At 40.3% G+C, this 27547-nt stretch overlaps 2 protein-coding genes across 4 annotated transcripts; one reads left to right on the plus strand and one right to left on the minus strand.

The window, feature by feature from the left end:
• Positions 1 to 365: 365 nt before the first annotated feature.
• On the minus strand, positions 366 to 27095 carry LOC148327313 (uncharacterized). Of its 3 annotated transcripts, none has more exons than XM_088308973.1 (11): positions 26937 to 27095; positions 22355 to 22439; positions 22096 to 22267; positions 21723 to 21902; positions 21548 to 21655; positions 21342 to 21457; positions 20007 to 20140; positions 17939 to 18007; positions 17761 to 17838; positions 7584 to 7811; positions 366 to 1248 (listed from the first exon to the last, which is right to left on the minus strand). In XM_088308973.1, the coding sequence occupies exons 1-11, from the start codon at positions 26949 to 26951 to the stop codon at positions 1117 to 1119; spliced, it is 1317 nt and encodes a 438-aa protein (XP_088165099.1). In that variant the 5' UTR covers positions 26952 to 27095; the 3' UTR covers positions 366 to 1116. The 3 variants fall into 3 exon arrangements, with proteins under 3 accessions (XP_088165099.1, XP_088165101.1, XP_088165100.1); XM_088308975.1 differs by lacking the exon at positions 26937 to 27095 and adding an exon at positions 23515 to 23649; XM_088308974.1 differs by lacking the exon at positions 366 to 1248 and adding an exon at positions 7112 to 7488.
• On the plus strand, positions 23563 to 24667 carry LOC148327314 (B9 domain-containing protein 2). The gene has a single exon (XM_088308976.1). The coding sequence runs from the start codon at positions 23870 to 23872 to the stop codon at positions 24395 to 24397; it is 528 nt and encodes a 175-aa protein (XP_088165102.1). The 5' UTR covers positions 23563 to 23869; the 3' UTR covers positions 24398 to 24667.
• Positions 27096 to 27547: the final 452 nt, after the last annotated feature.

Here is a 27547-nt window from a genome sequence, read left to right on the forward strand (position 1 = left end):
CTAATGCATGGCAGCTCCAAGAATCTGGCAAAGGAAGAGGTGAAAGTGACTCACCGGGCGCTTGGGATGACAAAACTCACGACTCACGCTGTCCATATTTCTGCTAAAGACAACAAAACAAAAGAAAGTCACGATGTGTTGGACAACCGCTTCGGCTCCGGGGACCAGTTGGTGGAGGAAATGGTCCGCTTAAAAGCGTGACTTCTGATGACATCATTGCCCAGGCAGAAGCAATGACAACAAATGGACTTGTACAGTTATGAAAGAGCATCTGGAGTCTCTTTAATTTCAATTGGAGAGGGAATAAAAAAAAAAGAAAAATTAAAAAAAAATAAATAAATAACAAGATGGTCCGGATACAACAGTAAAAGTCACATAGTCGAAGTTAAGAAAGCACGTACAAATGTACAAAAAGCACCTCGAGATTAACATGCACTTAAAGAGTATATATTGAAACCAATAATATTTTTGTACTAATGGCTCATGTGCAGTACAAATAGTTACATACACACATTGTGGTGTATGAAAGCCTACCCCGACAAATAAAAAAAAAAAAAAATTATTGTCTTTATGGGGGTCTGCTCTTGCAAGTCGTCATGGTAACAAAAGTCGGACTCACCACGACCCACAAGTATACCAGATGGGCAATAGGTCTAAAGTCGAATATGCATGTCACAGACATCTTGTTTAAAATACTTGGAAACTTTTAAAATGAGAAAAAAAAAATCTATGACTTATCGTGGCGAAATGCAGTGGGGAACTAAAAAGTGGCATAGCAACCTGGGACATAATCACTCAACAATGAAGAGTGACATCCAATCAGTCTTCTTAATTTATGTCACTTGAAAAATAATAAAAAAGAAAAGTGAATGGGGTAACAACCATGATATTTGTGTTTAGATGAAGTGCAGCTTGCAGTTGCCATTCCGTCCAAGTTTGCCCAAAACAAACAGCTAAAAAAACAGACCCGCTTCGCATAGACAAGTAAGAAAACGTCGCCTACTGCAAACACATCAGCAGAACAATAAACGCGCTCTCTGCAACGTTTCAAGCAACCACCTCTATAACATTTGTCTCTGCCGCGTCTCCGTGAGTTGGATCGGCAAGCGGCGAGACTCAGTACGGGGCGGCCGACGTCCAGCTTGCCTCGTCTGGAAACGTTTGCGCCTGAGATGCCACCTGGTTCTGTAAACACTCCTTCAGCTTGTCTTCTGTCAGCGTCAGCCGCTGTTCCAAGATGGACACCGTCTGGACGGACAAAGAGGAGGATGATGATGATGATGATGATGAAGGAAAGCGAGACAAAGCGGGAAAGAAGGGGATGGAGAGGACAGAGGAGACATGTTAGAAAAGGACGTGCAGCGCCAGCGTGACAGTGATGGACAAATAATGGCCGCAATTGTGTGAGTGTGAATGAGGCAGTTTGTGTACTTTTGAGCTGTCGTGAGTGTGAAACAAATATTGCTTGGGAAAAAGTCTGTTTCTGCCTGCCACAAGACAATGGAGAATATGCAATATGGATCGGTGTAATCAGCATACGACACTGGAAATACAATTCAAGTTGTTCTTATTTCAAAGCAATTCATTTACTTTATTTGTTCAAGTAACATTTAGAAATTCTGACGGTCATAGGTGCAAAGCAGAAGCTAACGTCTAGAAAATGAAACGAAACAATGCTAAATAAATGTCAAATAAACGCACAACAGAGACTGAGCCCTGTTCCAAACCCTAAATTTGTCCAATTACCATTATAAATAATTTATATATTACAATAACATTTTCAAACTTATCTTACCAAAAATAAATTACATCCATTTTATTTGATAAAAAAAAAATTAACCAATGTGCATGCAAATGCCCAAGTGGCAAAGACTCTTCCACTAACAACCCAGGTTAAACCTCTCTCCAACATACAAAGATTTGTCTCGCAGTCGAGCTTTATCACTTCCAAATACTTTGTTGACACCAATTACTACATTCCTATTAGCCAGGGCGTTAGTGCCATCTTAGCTTTTCATAGAAAGAGCACAAAAAAATGCAACTGAGTGGCTGAAAAGGGGTCGTGATTAGTTGAAATTGTGATGTGAACCATATGAATAGGCTGTTCCACTATATTTGGAGACCTGAGCTCTAAAATAAAAGATGAGTTCCACCATGTTTGCATATCAGGCTTGTGCACATCTCACCTGTCAAATGCTTTCAATTCAATTCAGTGCAACTAAAGTAAATAACAGACTAGAAAGCGTCCAGGCGTTCTCTAATAAACCAAGCACATGTTGCTGGTGTGCCAGTGGTCTGGCAAGTTCAAGGCTCAGCCGTTTGCTTGATCAGATTATTTGTGACTGCAGCAAAAAAGGGTAGACGGCTGTTATTTTGCCTTGGTTTCATTTGATTTTCTTTGTTTTCCTCCCTGACTGATTGATTTGTTATTTGAATTTTGAGTAGTGCCTGAAGACATTCAAGACAAGAGAACAATGGTGTCCCATTGCAAAGCCGGGCGGTGTAATAATGATCACAAATCATTCAGGCAGCACTTATACGACGACGGTTCTGCAAATAAAAAAAATAAAAAAAGAAAGAAAAAAAAAATGATCATCTCAAGGAGGCTGACAACAGTAACATGATTGTGAATGTGTCCCCTGTGTTGCCTGGTGACAAACACAGTGCGGCAAGGAAGCTCACGACTTTGGATACAGCCGGTCAGGAACACGTCGACTTGTTTCAAAGGCGCTTGTTGAACGCGTCAAACAAAAGACCTTGTTTGCAGGATTATCTGCAAGAAAGTATTTATTCCTTAAAATCTTTTAGGAGCTGGACGAAGATCCAGGTACAATTCTTTCAGATGAATTATAGCATGTCATCTTGAAGCATATACGTAGCTCCTCAATGTGCTTGAGACATGGCCTTGTACAATTTAAAGTTGTTCATCGTCTACTTTACTCGACTGAGAAACTGGTAAAGATTTACGTTGGGATACGTCTCGTGCGCCCAAGATGCAGACTGAGCCCAGCGACCATAGGTGATATGTTTTGGTCATGTGATTCATTGAACGGAGAATTTCTGTTTTACAAGCAAATGCTTTCTTACCCAGTTAGCTCGGAGGCAAATCCAGTTGCGGCGGAAGTTAATGAACCCTCCCTCGTTTAGGTGGTGGGTCGAAAGTGACGACTGTGAAACTAATGAAATACTCTCAGTGAATTCATTGGAAAAGATGCCTGTCTGTCTCTGAATATCAAGCATGTAAACAACTGAAAAGAGGAACAACTGTCGATGGCGGCAGCACAGCTTTTGTGTGGAAGACAAAGGTTAGGGGGCGATTTTCTGCTCGTCACGTCGGATATGAAGAAGGGAAAGTGCCAACATGTAGGAAGTCGGACAAGTCTGTATATATGATATGACAGCGTATGCGTCATGAGAAAAGATAATGCAGTTCATGTGAGCCATTTCCATCTGTATATCTGTAAACAAAATAATCAAAATCCCTTTGCCGGTCTGGTTTTTGTTGTTTTAAATTTAAATTGTCACAAAGCAAAAAAATTAAAGTAGCGTCAATGTCACCGTTTTGCTTAACATGACATGATTAAAATTTTCACCAAAAAATGATCCACTGAATGAAACAGGTTGTAAGTAGAGAGTCAATTCTTTCTTTGACACTGTCATAAAACGCAATATTCTGTGGGTCTAATAAAAGATGGCAGTGGATCAATTATGTTCTTGGTCAAGTATTAAAATGCTAGAATTAAATCTCATTTGTTGATGTAGTTCTTAAAGAAGCAGTTACGTGGTGAATCATTTTAGGTAACGTGTTGCATAGAAAAAATGACGTGCCCTCAATACTGAACAAAATAAGTTAAGGGGAGCCTCGCCTTAGATAAAAATTAAATAAAATATTACTCCACACGAGGGAAAGGGAACATGTTAGCAAAAGTAATTACGTGTTATGAAACTGCCCTACACTGAATGAATATCGTGATATTGTGGGACCTGATAATAATCAGATACTTGTGCAGTGATTTTCTTTTTTTATTTGATATTCAACAGAGCTTTTCCATGAAGCTATTGTCAGACTTGTGGGGGGGCCTAAGGCCTCTTTTACTACCGAAAGAAGCTGGCCAAATTGAGATCTATGGAATAAAAATGAAAATGTAGCCTGTATTTTGCGATTGGATCTGAGTGAAGCTCCAGTGACTAAGGCTGAAGTGAGGTTTTGGAGAGTCTTCGGTTTAACTAAAAACATGAATTTGGAGACTTCACGGACAACCCCCCCGCTTTGTTATTCCTTCCAATAGCACAAATCAAAAATTTTGAGACAGTTGGCAGAACATTAGAATTCCAGCGGAGTCCTAACAGTTCTGGGCTACTGTGATATCTCGCACAGATAGCACAGACCGTCGATCAAAGTATAAATATATTTCCAAAGACAAGACGGCCAAAAGTGCTGCCATGTGTTAACGTTGACATTATAGTAGTAGTGAAGTTTATCTTCGACTTCTGCAAAACTGTTTAAAAAATAGATTAGTGACGTTTATTAGTCCCCCTTATTAGAAATTACGGTTAAGAGAGTGCCTAGTTTTAGCATAATATAGTATTGGAATTTCTGGTAACACTTGTATGATATTTAAAGGGGAAGTCAACCCCAAAAAAATATCTGTAAAAAAATATTTTCTATGCAGGCCCACCAGACGAAACATGGCATTCTGATTAATATTGTGTTTGCGGAATATGAGTTAAGCAGCAAAATGCGACCATTTGTAGTCATATAAGTGGGTGACCGATTTATCACTTACTCATCAGTTACTAAGGCTTCAGATAACGACCAATCATTGTTCATCTTGAGAAAACAGGTATGGCATGATTGGTCTGTTACCTGAGCAACTGTGATGTCATTTTCAGTTTACAGCAAGTGGCAAAATGGCCGCCTCTTGAGATGACTAAAAATGGGTCTATTTTACTGCTTAAGTCATATTACCTCAAATGCGATATTAATTAGAATGCCAAGTTTCAACTAGTGAAGGCGTATATTTGCAAAAAATGTTTTCGGGTTGACTTCCCCTTTAAGCATTTTACTTATTATATGTAGACAACTGAGAGATGGCCCGTCATTTTTCGATGTTTTTTTTATGTTTGAAAACAACAAAGACACCAATAAAGTACCGCCAAATAAATTATGAGAACACTTCTGCCTGCATTCTTAGTCTTCAGAAGCGGGGGTATGTGTGGGCGATGGGCGTTTTCTTTCGGGGTCATCAGATGAGGCATCTCCTGTTATTCAATCCATCCAAGCAGGGTAAAGGCGTGTACGTCTTTCTCCTAGTCCCTGTTCTCTCGATCAATAATACCCTGTTTATCTTACCAACCTGATATGGCCCCTCAGTCCTCAGCCTTACTAATGTTGTTTGTGTGAGTGGTGTGTGCGATTGTGCACGTGACCCCAGGCTGCAGCAACATGATACTGGTCCATAGCTTTCATTTAGGAGAGGAACCAAATCTTTATGCCCCTAAAATAGAGCGAGCAGTTTTTCTTTTCACTCTTGAATGCATTATACTCCCCATCGCCTTCAGCTTTACGTGCAACGTCTCATCGCTTGGGTACGGCCCACTCTATGTCTGACCCACAAGACAGACAGGTGTTGATGCTGAACTGCTTCAGTAGAAAAGTGAGAAATAAAGAGTTAAGAACGCAAACACTTCTTGGGGTTTAGTTTCAACCGTTTTGTGTCCAGCCTGTTTTAGATGTCTCTCTATTCCCACACACCTGATTGAAATGATCAGCAAGCTCGTCAGAAACCCAATAACAATCCTGATCATTTGAATCAGGTGTTTTGGATAGGGGCCCTCGAGGACTGGAAATGGACACCCCAGCACTAAATCGTTAACATGCTGACATCGGATGTTAGCGCAGCTCGAGGACATTTAGCTAAGCCTTAGAGACGTCTAAAGTGTATTTACAAAGCAATGTGAAAGAGAATTCCTATGTATAGGCTGGTTTTCATATATACTAAGCAATCTGGAGCTCATTTAATAAAAAGAACTTTAGCTAGTGTGAGTGCGAATACCATTTAAAAAGTCATCAATCTAACCAATGACGTTAGCGTGACGTATTATGAAACTGTCAGCCTAAATAAAGATGCACAAATCAGGGGCTGATCACAACACTAATAGTTGAGTGGCTCCTTCAAAAACAGGAAATCCAACTCTTAAATCATAGAAATTGGGTTACTCTCCTGTTACACCTCTGGAATGTATTGGAACATGTTTCAGTTTAACTTCCCAGCACTGCTTATTAGAGACATTCATAAAGTATTCTGACTTGAGTGAAATAGACTATGCATGGGGTGATACATAGTAGTTAAATACATATGGGATTTCGTGGAGGGGTAGGGGGGGGGCAACTGACAACCCGGTGGGGTGGTGGGTGGACAAGTGAAAAACAGCAAAGACAGCAAAGTGTGTCTATGGAAGCTTCTGTCGTATGCTGAATAATTCATTCGCTACCGTCAGATTCCTCGATGGAGAGAGTTCCAAAGAGCTGAATGGTGAAGCAAGAAAAGTATGTATCGGTAGTTATTCATGCTTTCCTAACAGCATGAGTGTTACAACATGCTCACATTTGGAATATATGAAAGCAAGGCTGTCCTCTTGTAAAGCCGTAAAGAAAAATTGTGGCGAAGAAGGCTATCCAGGGAGGCCAAAGCTCTCCTCTAGAGTTGACATGTGATGACAGAAAAAGGTCAGAGTGCATTCCGTGACTGGTCATTGTGTCAGACATTCCTGTTGTCATTGTAGGTGTTCAGCTTTCAGGCTTGAAGGAAACATGTATTAGTGGTGAAATGTGAAAGGGGGGGACAAAGCGTGTTGCAGCCTGCCTCACTGAGCTATTCACTCCATTTTTTATTTTTTTTTTACAGAATCCCATGCAGGTTTCTACACAGGACCATCCATATGGTTGACTGCAAATATTCCGCTGCGACATGTCCTCATTCAACAACACCCAGCTTGGTATTTGTAGACACTCCATTTATTTGACGCTCTATTTCTGGAGCTTGCCACCCCAACCCAAGCACCACCATATATGGTATGCAAAATAGCCAGACTTCCAACCTATTTGTTTTATGATTACTTTCTCACCACAATTCAAAGAATTCCGCCTCTTTAAAAGTGTCTTCGGAAATATTGGCAGAGCTACGTGGTAACATAAGTGGAATGCCCCGTTGAGAAGAATAAAGATTTCTAAAGTAGTCAGATACAAAATATTATAATACCTCCTGAGAACTACCAACTGAGAATCCAGAATTCATGAATCAAACATGGATAAAACACATAATAAAAACAGAAGATTACAACCAAATTCATACTGAACACAGCTTATTGGGTGGTAATGTTTGCTGAATGAAATGTGATTAATCAACCAGTAGGATGCCGTGCCAAGCACCACAGACGTAGTTGTGCAATCATTTGCATGTCCATGTTGCTGAAACCACTTCTGGCCTATACGTTGAGAAGTAAAAGGAAGCTTTTGTTCTCTACTGTACGAGTGGGTGGGGCGCCGCATGCTACCAAAGACGAGCTGGACGTCCACCTACCTGCGTGAGAATATCCAGTTGACCCATAATGTGTTCAAGTGTGCTGGTTAGACCATGGGTCATGCTTTCCTCCAAGGCATGGGGCACTTGGTGCGAGGGCTGAGCCGGGCTGCGGACCTTTGCGTGGGTGGAGGTGGAACTGGTGCTTGAACTCTTGTGGGTGTTGGGATGCATGGCTCCATTGTGACGACGGCCTATTTTGGCAGCTGTTTGGGTTGGTTCCTGGGTCTAAAATCACAGGAAACAAACAAGATCACTATCGTGCTAGGCAAAGCCATATCTTAAACCCTTAACCCAAGCTTAAAATGCTAAATTTGCCAAACCTTAAGTTTAAAGCATAATATACAAGCCAAACTCTGACTCCAAATTCTAAACATGATATTTCTGCCATAACCCTAACAGGAAACGTCAGTACATTCTAAAATGCATGTGCAGGGCTAAGTCATGAGTCTGCTGTTCTGAGTGGGTGGCAAATTACTACTTTCCACACCAAACAAAATAATTGTCTTAAACACAGAGAGCATGCTCGAACATGTATTTTCAAACTATACATTGGGAGTGACAGGCTTATTTTCCCCAGAATTGGGAGTAAACCAAAAAGGAGCATAAATCTGTGCTGGCCTCAAAGGATCAAAAAACTGAATGTGTAGACAAAAATTAAAAAAAAAAGTTTACAGAAAGTATAAGGGATTACAAAGTATGTCACTTTCACACTTTCCACAACTTTTTTTTGTTTTGTGCAGGGTCATTATAGTTTTATTTTTTAAATTTAGTTAGTTTTCAGAGCACCTTTGTTAGTTTTTTTTATTAGTTTTAGTTTTTATTGATTTTTTTTAAGTAAAAAGTTTTCGTTTTTTTTTCATAAGTGTTTCACATGTGCAAGATTAAAAAAAGACCATGATAAGCATTGACTGTATGTATATATTTTTATATATATCCGCGACCCCCGTGAGGGAGGATAAGCGGCTTGGATAATGGAAGGATGGATATAAACCCCCCAAAAAAGTAGTACGTAAATTAAATGCCAAAAAAACAAAAATATATTTAGTTTTGTAAACATAAAATGTAATTTCATTGAGATTTCATTTTTTAATCACATTTTCATTTTTATCTAATTTCCTGAACGAAAATGTTTGTTCAATTTTAGTTTTTTCATTAGTTTTCCTTAACTAAAATAACCTTCGTTTTGTGTTTAATTCCCCTCATGCCCGCCAATGCATTTCAATGGCCGCAAATTATCCACAGATCTTTGCTATTTGAGATCCAGCTCTGAACCTATCTCTGCGTGGGTCCACAATACTAGATTCACTTTCGGAGACTTAAGCATTGTATTTGGAATGCTTGATACCAATCTGTAGTACTTGGACTTGAAAAATGCTCCGATACTACAAACCGATACCACTTTACACGCCTGACATAAAAGCTCTGGCCAAGTCAAGTGGTGCCACATGACTGTAAAATCCTTCTATTACAGCTTACATATGGCAAGACTGATAGAAAAACATGCAGTTAAGATGTAATGTCATTACATTGTACTTGTACTTGAAAAAAGTTGGGAAAAAAAGTGTTGTCTGTGCATCCTTAATTTGTACTGCATTACAACAGCTGCTTCATTGCTTACAAGGGGTCACCGCAGGACAACCAAAACAGCTTACGTAAAACACACCCGTATGAAATCTACATATCCTTATAACGCCACTGAAGGATGAACATGTCCTCAAGTTCCCTCAGTGATGTTTACATGATGACCGTGAAAAGTGCAGCCCAACATTTTGGTCCATTATGCCTCACGAGTGTACAATCTGTTATTATCCGGTGAACACGAAGGCTTTGGCATATGATTCACATTATCATATGCATTAAGCAACAGTAGAGCGTGCGACATTCTGATTTATGGCCATTCCGTTGTTTTTCATTCCCCCGCTCCTCCAGATTTCACATCTGTATTCGGTTTATATCGCCTTCATCCGAGTCGGACATTTTCTTCTATATTTTTCAACACTGATTTTTCTTACGTGTGACTTTAAACATTGAAATGCTCTTTCACTTTGAGCTAAAAAAAAGCCAAAAAACAAACCAATTTTGTGTAATCGTTTGGATTTTGCATTCCAGACAGAAATATTTCAAACAATGAAGCACTTCTCAACATCTTTATGTGACATTTATACATGTTTTGTACTACAGTCGCCTTACACACACAGTCAGGCAAAACCCTGACGTGCTCAAATGTAAACACAAACTGTATGTGCACACCAACTCAGCACACATAGTAACCACCCCTACTAATGAATCACCTGGAGTGGAAAACCAACAGTGGAAAATTTCCTGAGGCCCAAATGAAACTTTGATTTGAAAGCAGCCATCCATCAATGGACCTTGCATGCTGCACTACAAACGACACAAGCGCAGACAAATACTGACACACAAGAGGCGAACATTTTTTACGAGAGGAGACGGACACAAGCTGGGACACAAGCGCACGGCTGCTTTTACAACTTGACACAAAAGGATGCTGAAACGTGAACATTTCTTCAACGCTATGAGGCTCTTTCCAACCCAGGTGTTAGTCATAACATTCGCAGGGGCATTTTATTGAGGTGCCAAAGCTCTGAAGTCATGCAGCCTGCCTCATTGGCATGCTTTCACCCAGCTCGAACTACCATTATAAGTTACACATGTTCCAAGACATGTACAAAAAAAAAAATAAAAAAGAAGAAAAGCAAGAATGCTCGCCAGTACCAAAGGGCTATTCAGCTAAATTCCCATTCTAATAATCGAATGAGACTGGAACACCAAATGGGCAAACTGAGGTTCATTTTTACCTCTGCTAGTTTCGACGTGCAACTGCCGTCTTCATTTAAATTAAAAAAAAGTCCTCTTGATGATCCAATCCCAACCAGGTGGCATCACTTTCTGGTATAGAGTCATGAAATTAATCTTGTTTTCTTCATGTCGATTAGTTGATTTTTTCATTTGTTCAGACAAACAGAGGTTCATTTTTAACCTCTACCAGTTCCGATGTGCAACTGCCGTCTACTTCGGGATCTTAAAAAAAGTCCTCTTGAAAATAGTGGAATATAAAACATCTTTCGTACAAAGATACAGAATAATAAAAAAAAAAAAGCCTCAAAACCGTCACAAGTCCGGAATTCAATTGACTTTGCGGAATACCTTTACACACAGTTGTAAAAATGAACCTCCGTTTGTCTGAACAAATGAAACAAAATAATCAACTAAAAGGGGCATTTTTGTTACGAGAAACCATTGTCCAGCACTCCTAGCCACACCGGTTTCTTCTAAATAGAACAATGAGCAGCATTTGATCCCATACAACCTTCCATACAACACCGCCAATGGGCGGCCCAACCCCAAAATTCCCGTTACCACAGCTGCAGGTTGTCCCCACGCTAAAGAAACCCAAATTTCTTCTCAGGGCATCGAATCGATTGCAACTGGACTCTTCTGCTTGTCTTAAAGGATATTTCACCTCTCATCCGAGACAGCTTCTGACAGTCACCACCATACCATCATCTATCTATCTCCTCCATATACAATTTCTCATTGAGTCTTGGACTCAAACACTCTACTGTGCCAGGGAATATGCTTTTCCCTTTCTCAGGGAGTGACGTTAGTTCTGCTTGTTTAGAACAATCGCTCAGTGATGTCTTATGTATGTCAAGGTTTTTCCCCGTGCACAACTGTTGCATACATCCGACCACTCAGCATTTTTTTTTTTTACTGAAGTCGTTCTTGCATAGGACTCCACAGCACCATCTGCACAGAAAGCCAGTCATCGCTTCAGTCTACGCTACATTATATCATCTTTTAAATGTGAAGATTTTAGACCTCACATCACGAACAGCAACTGAGGGATTTAATTTCAGCAACTTCAAAAGAGTCAACATTGCAGTTATATGCATGCACTGTGTGGCAGCCCTATTAAAACAATGGCGAAGAGGGAAAAGAAGTTCAAGATGCTTTGGGAGTCTTCTCTGTCCCTCCACATCCTAAAGCCGCGCAGTGCGGCGTGCATGTGTGTGTGCGTGTTGAGCTGTGAAGGGAAGCCTGTTGCGAGCGTGCAGCTCGTCTGCCTGTACACGTGAGCGGGAGAAAGACCCAGATGTGAAGCTAGAGACAAGGGGGGAGGCGGGGGAGATTAGGGCGGATGTGATAAGAGAGAGCTGATCTGCCTGTCAGCTATGGATGGCGCTCACACACACGCACACACTCATATTTTCCCACAGCAGCAAAGACTTGCTCAGCTGTGTTGAGCACTGAAAAAAAAAATCACACACATTCACGGTCTTCACGGTTTTTCGGCTGGGCAAGAGCTCATTTTAAAGCTGATTTATTGTGTCCAACAAACAGGCCTCCGTGTTTCTGGTGGCGTGCCCATGACTGGCACAGCATCGTGCAACCTCGCATCCGAGCACATAAACAGATCAGCATATCAAATGAGCTACTTTGGTATTCCCTGTGGATTTGATTCCGAGGGGGGAAGCTGCAACAGTGAGCGGCCTTTCCCGCCATGCATTGCACTCATTGGTCCATCTCTTGATTAAATTAATTGTAACCGAAGGCTGGACTTGGCTGTGAGTGGATGCGGAGCATAGCTGGGAAGGATCTTCCAAAACTTGGTTATGCTTCAAAAGCGACAGAATGAATTGAAGATTACTGCATTTGAGGGATACGAATTAAGAAGCTCCATTTATTCAATGAGCCATTTTGGCCAATACCGCTCTTGACATCACAACTGCCAATGGGCTTGCACACATGAACAAACCCAGAAAACAGGTGAGCCGTCAGGTGACGTCAATTTCAATCAACAGCAGACGGCAGCACTGGTCAAAATGTCAGTCACATGAGAGGGTTGAAAATGGATAGCTCGATTTGTTGAATTCTTATTCCACAAAAATATTAATCAGAATACAGCGTTTGGACTTGTGCCCGCATCCAACAATTTTTGGCGGGAAAAAAAACTTTTCATTTAGGTCCTCCTTCAGTGGTGCCAATGTAGTTTGAAAATCCTCTTTGCAGGGAAATCATACAATGTATACACATTGCTTAGAAAAACAGGATCTGATTTTGATGAGCTGTCTTGAGTTCATTCGAGTGGTTGAACACGTTCACGAATTCATTCTATTCACTGCATTATCCCACTTCACTTCAAAGCACCGCTAAGCGAGGAAGATTTACCTCCCGTTCGTTATTAGAACAACTCTTCTTGTTGGTTGTTTACACCCAAATGCATGAAGCATTCCAAATCCATTTCTAACAGACTGTTTAAGCAAGAGGGTGACATTTTTTCACTTCTTCCCTTTCCTCTCAGGCGACACACACACGTGGCAGATGAAAGAGGCGCTATAAATAATGAATTCTGAATGGATAAATAATACATAAAAAGCAAAGATAGGAAGGTGGCACTTTCCTGGTGCGTCACTTGGCATCGATACCAACGTTGCAATCCGTAGGTGACAATTGTGGAAAAAAAAAAGATGAATGAAAGCCCAGAATGAACCTTAATTAAAACGTAATATCTGCGTGCAGGCATGTAGTATAAATAACTATGTTGCATACATGCATGTATTTCCCTGAGCAAAACGCTTGGTTCTTCAGTCTTAAACTGATGATTTATGGAATGTTCCAATGAATTTTATCGTTTTAATTCAAGCCTAATGGGATGGCATTCCTGATGCGAAACATCATTTCATGCAAATGACGGGTGATTCTATTGAGTTTCTTCAACAGGTCTGATTAACTTTAGAACCGCAGGTTTGCCCACTGGCAGTCATGAATACAATTTCAGGCAATTGACCTTTTGCTAACATCCTCAACGCCCTTTAGCGACCATTGCTAAGCCCAACATTATTTTCAATATCAAACGATTGAGGATAATAAAAATTCTCCTTCTGGTTCTGAGCTCGCATTTCCCCTCCATGAGTCAATTCAATCCAAATAATGAAAGCTAGTAAAGTTGCAAGGCAAAATGTCAGTAAATAGATGCTCGCTTGCTTTTCTGCACGTGTATGCACTTGTTGAAGCAGATGACCGATCCCGGGTATGAGAAAGTATAAAGATCGATCATTGTGTGTGACTCTGGTCGGTAGGCGATCGATACGGGCAAGAAGAAAGTAGGGTGCTGAGTGTTGTGCAAGCGGGGACCTTGGCTTCGTCCTTGTTGATGTAAGTAAGACTGCGGCAGGTTGAAATGATTGAAATCTAAAACCTTCTCTGGGGTATCTTCCCCTCTCTGCAACCACCTTCCCCTTTTTTGCGTGAAAGCGATATTTGACTAAGCATTTTAATATTTAAAGAGAACTAATAGCCGCAAAACCCTACGACCTTTTTCAGAAAATAGTCTGTCCATTATTTGCTTTGAGAGAGTGCATAATCTGTTAAAAAAAGATCTTCCAATCTACGATCAACTCTAAATGTCAACTTGGGAGTGGAAATATTGAGAAGTGCTTATCGTAATTTACTGTGATTAGATTCATTTCCATAACAACTGTGCATCGAAACGCAATGACAGAATGCTTTCACTGGTGTAGGTTCATTTCGTTAATCATAATTAGAAATGAACATAGTAATCAATTAATTTGCTTGTTAAGAACCTTGCAAAATCTGTGGAGTTTATTATTGATGAATTGAGGAAAAATGGTGTGCACTACTACCGGGCTGCTATCAGTAGAGGTGTTTGATGACAAAAAAAATGAACAATTTGAGCTGCCACATGTATCTGTAGGGAGTTGAGAACATTTAGATTGATATGAGACCTTTAAATTATATCAAAACGAACATCTAAAAATTAGGGCTGGGTATTGCCAATAACCTCATGACACCATGCATATTACGATGCAGGGGTCACGATACATTTGTTTAACGACACACAATTTCCTTTAGATAATATTTTAAGAAAACAGTCATGTGTATACTCAAATCATATAGCAAATATGTTTTCTTCTTCGACTGATAGTAGCGCTTCCCGTGTCATGTCCGGTCGAAATGTGTGCACATTGCACAGCAAGAAGCAGCTTTCAGAGACACGCCGCGAAACTTTATGAATGAATGTGTAGTATAGGTTTTGATGCTTCCGTATAGATTTGTGTATTGTGAAGGGGCAAGGAAATATTCCCGTTTTGATTTTTTTAGCACACCCCTACTACCTCTAAACATCATTAATTTCATTTTGCGTTGTTTACAAAATACATATTACTAATTTAAATAATATATATTAATTCAGCAATAAATAAATAAATTTTAACACGAATTTGCTACGACCCCTTCAAGTTGAAAAAGTTTCCTCTCCCCAGTCGGTGTGTTTGTGGTTTATACAGAACATTAACACAGGAAAAAGGCGGTGGAAGAGTAAAAGGGACTTATGAATTTGCAATTGTTAAGGGACATATTCGGGAAAATTGGCTTTTTAATTGCGTGTCTAAACAGTCTCTCAAGTGCCTGCCCACCCACGTGTAAAATTACACAACCGAGTACAATATTTGTAAGCTGTCTATTTTCAAAAATGTGTCTGTGAGCAAGCTGTTCAAAATTTTGCAGAATTTTCGTATATTTGCGTTTGGCGAACATTTATCTGCTTGCGCCACATACACACATCTGTGTTCACAGCTTGGTGAAGAGGTCGCGCCTTCACATTTTTTTAGTTATGGGGACTCGCATGTGCAGTTTGCGTTCGATTTTTTCTTCTTAGCCCCAAACTCCGCCCCTAGTTGTCATGGTAACAAAAGCGATACGGCAGGGTAAGAAGTGGCTCATTTTCATGGAACAGTACAACTACCCTCAAACTGGCATATTTCAGCAAGACATAAATACATTTTAAATTTGGGGGGAAAAAAATCTCCTTTAAGACCTCTGCCTCAGTTGAGAAGTTGTAGGGTTGAATCTTAGCTCGGGTCTACCCTGCCTCTGGCCCAATGTCAGATGGGATAAGTTCCAGTTCAACCCTGACTAATGAAGACAAGTTCTATAGAAAATAGATGGACGAATATTGTGCTAAAGATACAGAGTGCTCTTGATATCATTTCCTCTGCACGCTTTGTTTAATACCACAGCTAGTTACATTCTGGCAGTAATCACACACATCTGCAACAGAAAATGTGTGCAATCAATGCCACAGGCAAAAAGACACGTTTGTGCAACTAAAAAATTACTCTTTTTTTTTTTTAAATAGAATTAACGATGTTGTACTGCATCTCGGATGTAAACTAGACACGCACATAAATGGCTTGAAAGTCTTTTTGAGTCTGGATATTTTCAGCATAATTGACCATGGCATTTATTGATGATTGGGGTGGTAGCCACACAATAGAAATGTCAAATGAACATGTTGGAGAACATTTTGGAAGGTTATTTTCTTTTTTTGTCATTGCAATTGCAACATTACACAAACACAAAAAAAATGAAGTTTTGCATTAACCTTGGTTGAAAGCAAACCAACTTAAAACATAAATTTTATTTTAAGCAAACTGTGAGTGCATTTTGTCATATATTGGCCTTAGCCAAGGTCTAATAAAAGTATTTCAGGTGCTTCATTGTCATTACTTGAGGCTTACACAAGCGAGTGTCTATATGAATATTGCATTAAAAAAATGCTATCATAATATAAACAGAGATTAGATTAATATGCAAATCACTTGATGAAGTCAGGAAATGGGGATGAAAGTATTTCACATCAAAGTGAAGGTGCAGGATGAGATAGATATTGGTCGCCTTGCGTGAGAGGTATGGACGTGAAATATACCAGACTTCAAAGGTGCAATATGCTTGGAGGGGGAAAGGCAGCACGAAAACACTAAACACAGGGGCATCTGTAGCATGTGGGTGCCACGTGTTTATTTTTAAACGAGCTGTAAATATTTGCATGAACCTGTATGTGAACCTGTGAGATTATGTTGTTAATATGTAAGAATACTATTTATATTGTACGTGAATATTTTGCTGCATATGGATTGATTTATTGAATATTTAAACGTAACATAAACCCGTGTAACAAAAATAAAAAAATAATAAAAAAATTAATATGTAAATCAGATATAGACACATATGTAGAGGGTGTACCCTTCCTACTGCCCGAAGACAGCTGGGATAGGCTCCAGCGCAACCCTTGTGAGGATAAGAAGGTTAGATATGGATGGATGGATGTAATTTTTGGGGAAAGAAAATTGTAGGGATGCCTCTCTTTGATAACATTTCAGAATTAAGTGTAAGCAATAAACAGATTAAAATGTGACATTCATTATTCTGAACGGTAGGGCTGGCCGATTAATCAATTTGATCAATTATTTCAAGTTCATTTGTAAGGCTAATTTTGTTTATAATCGATAGTGGACCAATTTAGTGGGAAAAGGCTTCAGAGACAAAAATGCGTGTCGCATACTTCAAAGCGTATCCTCACTGACACGCAGTGCTGACATTGAACATGGCAGGGAGCAGATACGAGCAAGCTTAAAATAGGTTATTGGTTTTTGATTGATTGAAATTCATACAGAATGAGCAGTCATAAAACAAGAACCTAAAAAAGCAAAAACAAAACCCACAATATAAAAATCCCGAATGAGAACCTGCTTCTATTCTGAAATTAATAATCAAAAATTGCAGACCACTGTTGCCAAGAAAGCGACTTGCAATTTTTCAAAAAAGCAACTCATGAATTTAATTGCTGTCAAAAAGTCAAGGGAGGCGGCTGGTGGAAGGCGTGGTGGCCATTCACTGCTAATTTAGTTAAGTGCTTTGTTACAGCTGCAGCTGTTGTGATGAAAAGTTGTATTGTATTGTATACATCGCAAAAGCAAAAACATTGTGGAAACTTTTGTCCCGAGGTATGTGCATCCGAGCCACAAATACAGTATATTTTGATGACTCACTATGTTGAATAGTGAACATTTAAATTGTTAATTTAGTAAGCATCATGTTCTTTTATGTGGTTTTACAAGAGAGAACATTTTACACTTTTTCAGTTCTTCAGTAAATTAAAAGATGGGATTTCTTTGGAAGTTGAAAGCAACACTGGTTTTGTATAATGCCATTGTCTTTTGCATTTTCTATAAGCAAAGTGGAAAAAAAATCAATGAGTGGGAAATCTGATTTTTGTGAAAGTCCATACTGCCCAGCCTTAGTACGACGGTATCTTAAATTTTCGCCTTTAGAATATTGAATATGGCACCTGGTGCGTGGAACAGGTGGACTGCTGCACCCTCGCTGTGTCACTGGTCTCATCAAAGTTGCTCTTCCACACCATCACCTGCAGGTTGGTGTAAAATTGTCATGCACATGAATGGTTTTCAGGAGATTGCTTTGCTATAAAATGCAGCTTAACAGGCGAGAAGAGTTTAACTTATCACCTGTTCATCAGAACCTCCAGAGGCGAAGTACTCTCCCGTTCTGGAAAAGGCCACACAATTTACTGGACCCTGTGGAGCCACAGAGACGAGATCACATTGTACCTTTGTCTCACCTGACGACTCCTCTGCTAACTACCAAAACTGCATGGGGGTACGGGGAAACCAATAAAGAAAGCAGAGCCGCGGGTGGGCAGGGGTCAAACTCTGGTCAGAGCCAGCTAGCAATGATCACCTGGGGGGGTGTCAGGACAAAGCAATGGAACCAAAAGACGCATGAGGCGAATGGAAATACCAAAAAAAAAAGGAGCCGCGTCCTATGCGCGGCTTGCACCCAGACAGGCCGATTTGTGTGAGGAATGCTTTCCCAGGAGCACCTGAGCGAAGCAGACAGTGTCACTATGGCAACGCGACGACATGACAGACAGTATGTTCTGTTTCTGCTCTGACTAATGCCTGCTGCCAGGCTGGCACTTGCCACGGCTAGACAAACACACATTACTGTACTTTTTCGGAGGGGGAGACTCTCAATTAAATGTGCATTCTTCAGCTCATTACCTCAACGGACACTCGCACATTCCTCCACCCCATGCCTGAACACAATTTTACCTTTCATCCTAAAAAAAACCAGCACCACTCATGATATAGAATTTCAGGAACAAATTTGACATTGTTCATGAGGTTTGCTTCCCACCATTTTCTTCCTTTTCTTTATGTAGCAATGAACCCACTGGCAGGACCATAGTTGACCTCATCTGTGTGTTCTGACACTTAAGTGCAGCATACAAATGAAATCTGAGGTCCGTTTCGCACTCAACCTGTGGAAGTACCATCAAAAGGGGTGCTCTGGAAGCCGTCACTTTAACCTTCGCACCCATACTGATGGGCGAGGCGAATAACAGTGAAACCTCTATGCAGCGTCGTTGAAATCCTTGTCAGGTCACTGGCCGACTTCTGATTTGAAATAATTTGCCCAAAAGGCACAACGCAAATTGAATAAATCCATTCCAGGGTCACACTGTCTCCACCATATAACGTTTAAAGAAAATGTTTTCAACGGTCAGTCTAATCTAGCGAGGGACAAAATTATCAGGAGAGAGACAATGCAAGCCTCTGTGCATTCTGTTGTTTCATTTTTTTTTTCCTTATTATTGTTGACTTAGTCATATTGTACTGTGCAGGCTGGAGAGAAGATGCACGCACGGAAGAGTCGACTGCGTGGCTAATTTGCAGAGACCAGGCCAACTTGCTGCTGTGTTTATTAATTGTGGTATGTGGAGTCTTCTCAACTGCCATTTAAGTGTAAAAAGAAGTTCAACTCTAAAGAGGTTGTACTGTGCTGCGAGAGCTCCTAGCTCTAGCCGATTGGAGTCAGTGCTGAGCCAAAAAGAACAATGAGACAAATGGAGTGGTGTGCGAGAGATGACAACTTCAGAGGTGTGAAAAAGGCGATGTGTTTTTTTTTTTTTTTTTTTTTAAATCAGTACAAAGAGTGGACTGGAATAAAGTATGAGGTATAAAGACATCACACAGAGGACACAAAAATGTGTTCGATCGATAAGCTTCCACTGGATGTTTGGCCTGCCAGTCCAGTTGGGTCTAAAATGAGAATATCAAAGCTGTGAGAACAGACAGATAGAGTAGAGTTGACGTTGGACAAAAGGAAGGCGCCGAAACAAAGAGAAGGAAGATGAAAAGGAGGAGGAGGAGGAGAGGATCCACACGAACAGAGGAAGAAACACAGTCCTGTTTCGGAGATGAGTCATTATGAGTGGGCTGCTTGCCTGGCAAGCACTAAAATAAACTGTAAACACATATACAAATGTGGCGGAAAAAGTAAATGTGGCGGAAAAAAGTAAATGAACATACTGTATACACACTTCAAGGAAAAAAAACATGCAGGAAGGTGTCATCCAGAGTAGAGAGCGATGCTTAGAACAACAATTTGGTGCACACGGGCACCACGGAGCCTCCAAGGATTAGCCCGCAGGCCTGAGCTAATAATGCAAACGCAAGATTAGCCCAGGGAATAAAAAAAGAAACATAGATGCGTATGAGTGTGCGTTTGTACCTGGTGCCCATGTAGTGTGAACAACAGTTTTCCCTCCACGAGGTCCAGTATCTTGGTTGTGGAATCGTTGGATGCGGTGAGGAGGAAATTACCAGATGGATGAAAAGACAAACTGTTCACGACGCCATTGTGGACTAGACAGAACACACACACACATATAAATAGAAAAGTAGCATATATAATATTTTTCTGCATTTAAACATACTGCATTGTAAAACTTTTCTTAGACTTAAATACAGCTGTATTGGGCAGGCAGCTGAGCGCCACATGAAGCACAGAGGCCTTTTGTACATAATTAACCTACCTGCATAATTCATAGCAATTCCGTACATGATCGATTGCAGCAAAATCACTCGTGTTTTTTTGCATTTCCGCCAATTTATATGTACCACCTCGATATTTTTTGCCACTGCTGTGCTCACACAGTGCCTTAAAGAAAGCTCAACATCATGTTTACATTCACACAAAAGATTATGTCAATTGCTCTAGCCTGTGGGGACCTCTCATAATCACCTTTGATTCATGTCGGCATGCAGTAATTGGATTCTTGACTCAGACAAAATGAGCAATGCAGGTTTTACGTGAACTACCGGCGCCCTCTGTTGGCCAAAAGATGGTAGTGCGTGCAGTGTGCTGATTGCGGTCTTCAACTGTACGCACTGGCCACATTTTTAAAGACCTTTTTACCATGCCTAAGTCGTACGAGTTTAAAGTTAACACACACACACACACACACACACATACAAAATAATATAATAAAGTAAAATTGATCAACATTTGAAGACTGCTGTTAGCTTCTCTGTTTCCTTCAATTACCGGTAGCTATTTTGCTACAAAGTCTACACACCCCTGTTCAAACTTGAACGGGGTTGTAGACTTTCTATATGTATGGTCAATTATTTTTCATCAATTGTATTACTGATGATGCCCGGAGCAACTTTCCTAAGCATGAGAGGGGGGAAAAAGTTTCTTGAAAGGTGTCTTGGTTGTGACTTTGCAGGTTGCCCTATATCTGATTTACAACACAGTACATCCACATAATAGCATCACAACATCCTGAATAAATTAGAATTTAATTAAGACACTTAAACAGTCTGGGAACTTGTGAACACAACCAAAATAATGAAGCGGAGGCGGGGACAAGGAAGTCTGATACACACCGGTGTCATTATCCATTATTAGCGCTTGCAGATGAAATCCATTAACAGGAGGCTCAGGAAAACAACAGAACGGCAGATAGACAAAATTCTCCCCTCAACATTTCACGTAATGACAACGAGATAACACACAGTTGACTGTAATTATGTCAAATAATATTGATCTCTCTCTCTCTACCTTGGTAATGTTGCAGCATCTTGAGGGATCGAATGTCCCACACTTTGACAGAATTGTCAGTACTGGCTGCAGCGATGCATGTTCCACTGGGATGGAAATCCACATGATTTGCATAACTTGAGCATAGAGGAAAGAAAAATGAAATTAATGAAGACACCTTTGCATTGCCACCCCCCCCCCCCACACACAAAAAAAAAAGTGCTCACCCTGCATGTTCGTAAAAAGAATGAATACATTCCCTGCTGTTCTTGTCCCACAGCTTAATGGTTTTGTCATCACTCGAGGAAATGATCAAGCGGCTGTCTGGCGAAAACCTGCAAGAAATGCATATATGTAGTAATGAGGTTGCAGGTATATTTGGGTTCGTAAAACGTTTCACACCTGGCACAGCGGACCCAGTTGATATGCTGGTTGAGGGAGAACAGGAACTTCTGCCGATGGACTGCCCACACCTTGACCGTCTTGTCATCGGACGCCGTGATCAGAGCTTGACCGTCCCCGGAAAAATTCACACTACGCACGGTGGCCGTATGAGCCTTGAATACGGTTGACTGAGCCTTCCTGGAAAACCCACAAACAATAACAAAAGCATCAAATGGTTTTATTAGTTACAATACTACCGGTAAAACACTACTTAGGTGGCGGGTGTGGTACAACAATCATTTGATTTAAACTCCACAGTTATTTAAATAAAAAACACACATGGAGGAAATAAAATAAGTAATTTTGTAACTTGGAAGAAAAAAAAACATACATGTTGGGCACCCAAAGGCGCACAGTCTTGTCCTTGGAGCAGGAGGCCACCAGGTGTCCAGAGGGAGAAAACTCGATGGAGGTGACGGAGTCTTCATGCCCTTCAAAACGATATGCACGCCTCTGAGGTTTCATGTTCCAAATCATCACGCTGCAGTCCGTGGAGCTTGTGGCTGGAGGATGATGATGCAAGGCGAGATTGAGGTTAAGTAAGCAATTGTCACAAAACACAAGTCAAATTTGATTGATAGAGCAGTTACCAATCTGTTTCAAGTTGCAGCTGAAGTCCACGCTCGTCACGGCGTCCTTGTGACCCTTGAAATTACGCTCAAGTGTCGGATCAGGCTATATGAATAGGGAGACATGATAAACTTGTCTGTCCGACAAAAACAAAAGTAATAATAATAATAATAATAATAATAATAATAATAATATAATAATAATAATGTTTGCAATACAATAGTGTACCACTGTATGTGGCCACAATTTGAATTTTGCACAATATACATGCGCGGAGAACAGAGACAAATAATTAATTGTTCATTTATGCTATGCTGTTTATAATACAAAAGGTATAATTACCATTGTGCTTGATATTATTATTATCACTATTATTACAATTTGCATTAGAATTTTTTTTTTTTTTAACTCTCATCGTCCACATCTGGGACGGGAAACTTTCAACCTGTGGGGCACAAATTTGAGTGGCCCCATGATTAATCTCATATTTAAAAGAAGACAAAAAAATATGTATGGATGTAAACCTGCGGGTGCCGAACTGCAATTACGCAGGTTTAAGTAGTAAGAATGCCAATTACCACTAGATGGCAGACATGTCTCATTTGCGCTGACACTGGATTGTACAATAACAACATGAGAAGGCCTAATGTTTTTTAATTGTGGATGAATTTTGAATGATAAGCAGCGCTATCACAGCACCTCAACTCCTCAATAACATGAAAATTTTGACTGAGTTGATTTTTTTTAAAAATAATTAGAAATTAGTTCTTGCATTGAATGTTAGTTTCTTGTTAAGCTTTTTTTTGCCGTGAAGTCATGTAAATTTATGAGGAAAAATATGTTATTAAAATGTTACTAATGTTATTAAAATGTTATTAACTCGATATATGGTTTTATGAAACAATATCGGGCTAAGAAAATCAAAACTGAGATATCATTTAAAACACAGCCCTAATCCAAACTCTTTGTTGTTGGTTTTGGGTATTGTCCCTTAATACATACAGCGCAGACTTTGCTTGTATGCATAAAAAAATGCCCATCCTTGATCTACATTGATTTAAATGTACCTACACACATGCTCGCTCACAAATCCCGTCACTGAATCTGTCACCCCCCCCCTCACCCCCCAAGAAATAAAAAAATCTGTGCCTAATGTAGTTTATCATTGTCAGCCTTATACCCGCATGACGGCGCTGTTCCGATTGGATTTGCTTTCAAGCGGCGAAGAAGAAGAAGACGAAGTCGTCGCTCCTTCACATTTATCAGTCCCTGATGTTTGTCTTTTCGACCCAGCTTTATGCATCCATCGCAGCATTGCGCGGTTATTGTACGGAGCCTTGACAGAAAGCTAACGATCGGGTCATGCATTCCAATGCAAGCGGCGCTTTTTAGACCGTCTGACATGCAAAACGCGGTGCAACGAGCGTACAAATAACGAACAGTGTCGTCTTGGAGACGAAAGCCCGTGACGCTTGCACGCGTGCGAAGGGGACATAAAGACTTGTTTTGCCACGCCAGAGTGAATTTTTCGTGGCATGGCCGAGCTGCACATCATAGGTCATCTTGTCGGGGCCACGGGCTTCCCTCGGAACAGTCTCTTTTGCAAATGGGGGGTTCACACGGGCGGAGGGTGGCGTCTCCTCTCCGGCTTGAAGCAGGGTCAAACTCAAGTGGACACCCCCCAGACGGGAGACATGGCGTACTGGTGCCATCCCATTGATTTGCATTACGCCACCAAGGGAGTCCAAGGTTGGCCCAAGATCCACCTCCAGGTGTGGCACCAGGACTCGTTCGGTCGGTGTGAGTTGTTCGGGTACGGCTACTGCCACGTCCCCTCCAGCCCGGGACATCATCGAGTCAGCTGCTGTACGTGGAGGCCTCGCGGCTCCTGGCAAGAGGAGTTATCGCGGATGTTTGTCGGCGGGGGGCCGCAGCTAAGGAGCCCCGATCTCATCTACAGCGGGGCGGACAGATACAGGCTGCACACGGCGGCTATGGGCACCGTGGAGCTGGAGCTCGGCATCATCATGAGACACTTTGACAAATACGGCGTCGAGAGTTGACACTAAAATGAGCTGCATCTTCTTTTTTTTTTTCTCATATGAGACATTTTGAACTATGAACTTTCGAACGCGTTGAACAAAGTTATTAAACGGGTAATATTGAGCTGAACAGTCATTATTTTGTTCTTAAGTCAAAGAACTGATCAATAAAATATTTAAAACCTATATAGAGTTCTACTTAGAAATCAGTTTTAATGGCAGGTTTTCAATATTGCAATGTTTTGTACGGATGTCTATTTTTGATGAAAAAAATGTTTATATTGAGGCTTGAATGTGATACATTTTCATTAAATTACTATAAATATTTACAAAATCCGAATCTTATTTTCACACGAGAAAAATACCGGAAATTTGACAGAGATTCCACATCATTACATTCCACGTCTTTAAGTGTCCCCGAAAACTTCAAAGCGTGTCCTTGACCATCAGTTCAACTAACAAAAGCCATAAAAATGCTAACACCCCAAATGCATGGATTATGTACTACAATGTGTGGCACTTACTGGGGTTAACTGCCTCACATTTTAGCCATGTGGCAAATCCATAAACACACTTGAGCTCAGCTTCTGGCTAACAAACCTATATTTAGAAATGTTTAAAAAAAAAAAAAAAAAAAAGCAGCCTCTCCCAGGTTATGCAAAAATTTTGCCAAAGCAATAATGAGTGCATTTTTCGAATGTTATTGTAGCATGTATATTTATCCATGCCATTCAAAACCTTACATTTGCAATTGTCTGCATCTTTCAAAACCTAAAAAGGCCATTTATAATGAATCTTCCTACAAAGAAAAGATTTAAGCTTAATATTCAGTCCATGTTGAAGCAAAAAGATAAGCACTTGGCTTAACATTTTGTTTCATTACATCGCCCAATGTGAACTTAAAACCAAGGTACGTACCAAGCCGAAATTGTGGTGTACCATTACAACACTCATGATTAAACATTTACAATATATGGTTTCAGCATTATTACAGGCCCAGCCAGTGCAGGCAGAAAAAAATATTCAACCAGAAGTTACAGTAAAAGCTCACATGTACGAAGAATATAAATGTTTCAGACAAACCTCCATTTTGCATCATTAAACACATGATTCATAAAACTTGATATTTCATCATTACATTAAACTTTCAATGATATTACTTCACACTTTGAACAGATTGTGCCAATACTGCATTACTGTTGCAAAATTACACATGTAATAGGTCAGTGTTTTTTGCAAACGGATGTAAGTGAACACCTAGAGGTATGTGAAGGCACTTCTGAGGATACGCAGGATTTCAAAATCTATTTAAAAAGCACCATCAATGTAAAAAAAATAGTTTGAGCACAGCAATTGCCTCCCTACCACTAAGAATGACAAAGCTCAGTGAAGCACAAGCCCAGTTGTCTCACTAAAATGTCTCACTAAAAGCAAAACCACTCAGTTCAGGACAAAAATGCAATATTCAGTGTTGACAGTCGGTAATAATGTTAGTCGTATTTTTCATTGTTAAATAGATATTTCAAGATTATATATATATATTTTTTTTTAAAACCTATTTCCTCACAAGGGTCGCGATGGTGCTGGAGCCTATCCCAGCAGTCTTCCGGCTGCAGGCAGGGTACACCCCAACTGGTTGCCAGCCAATCGTAGGGTACACATAGACAAACAACAATCCACGCTCACACTCTTACCTATAGGGGCAATTTAGAGTGTCCAATCAACCTGCCACGCATGTGTTTGGGATGTTGGAGGAAACCGGAGTACCCAGAAAAACCCACGCAGACACGGGGAGAACATGCAAACTCCACACAGCAAGGCCGGAGCTGGAATCAAACCCTGCACCTCTGTACTGTGAGGCCATCGTGCTAACCAGTCTTCCACCATGTCGCCCTGTATTATATTTTATTTTCTATTCTATTCTATTCGATTATCTTATATTATAAGGTTTTTCAAGAATGCAAGGCCTGCTGCATGCTGGCAAAGAGTCGGAACCCAGCTTGTACTGAAATATTGAAAAAAAAAGACAGTTGGAAGAGGACCTCAAAGAAAAACTGGAATCCAATTCATCCTTTGAACATAAACGAAGTGGTACTTAATGCACGCTACATTTTGACCACAAACGTTCACTATCCCACCCATTTTAAAATAGAAATATGTCGTATTATTATGCATCTATTATTCTAAAACACAATGTGTTTATTACACGCAACATCTAAATATTTTTTCTGTTTAAATTTGAACACAATACCTCCTGTACAATATTACAGTAAACGGCACTGGATGACTGTTCATGACGTACTTCCGCCACGCGTACTTTGGCTTGTCTCATGACTCGAAATATTAAAAAAAATAAAGGAATCGAAAAAGAACAAACATTAAATCTAAATACTCCTCCCCAAATCAACACGTGCATCAAGAAATATAAGAGTACTATGATCACGTACACAGCTCGCAAATTTTAACGTTACTTCGTGTCGTCCGTTACACGTCAGTTGCTACTTATGACAGACACGACTTCCACACCTGCCTGTAATGCGAGTATTATAAACTCTCTTACCAGTGCAGAAGTCATCTTTCGCTGTTCCGGGACGTCACGTTTATGTAGCGACGACTTCCGAATATTTGTCAAGAGTGATACGGTACTTCTTAAGAAGCCACAGTTAACTCTTAAAAGGAGAAAAATAAGGCTAGCACGTTAGCTGCTAGTTTATGCCAACAACAACAAGTTTCAGTTTACGCGCCGCGATTGGGCGCCTGGTTACCCGGTCGTTTATGTAGCGACGACTTCCGAATATTTGTCAAGAGTGATACGGTACTTCTTAAGAAGCCACAGTTAACTCTTAAAAGGAGAAAAATAAGGCTAGCACGTTAGCTGCTAGTTTATGCCAACAACAACAAGTTTCAGTTTACGCGCCGCGATTGGGCGCCTGGTTACCCGGTCGGATTTGTTAAAGGGGACGCTGCATAATTTTCATTACTGAAAGTAAAAAAAAATAGAATATATACTGACATAACATAAAGCATGTTCTATTATTGGTATTAACCTGGTCAATTAATTGATAGTAAGCGATTTTAACTCTGTTTTAATGTGCTGTTCCAAAATGCAGTACCGGCTTGTTACCGCCAGATGTCAGCAGTTTTCTTTTATTAATGGGGAGCAAACAATAG

This window comes from Idiotropiscis lumnitzeri, chromosome 11 (assembly GCF_059441095.1).
Source record: "Idiotropiscis lumnitzeri isolate Australia: NSW breed Sydney's pygmy pipehorse chromosome 11, RoL_Ilum_1.0, whole genome shotgun sequence".
Taxonomy (NCBI): domain Eukaryota; kingdom Metazoa; phylum Chordata; class Actinopteri; order Syngnathiformes; family Syngnathidae; genus Idiotropiscis; species Idiotropiscis lumnitzeri.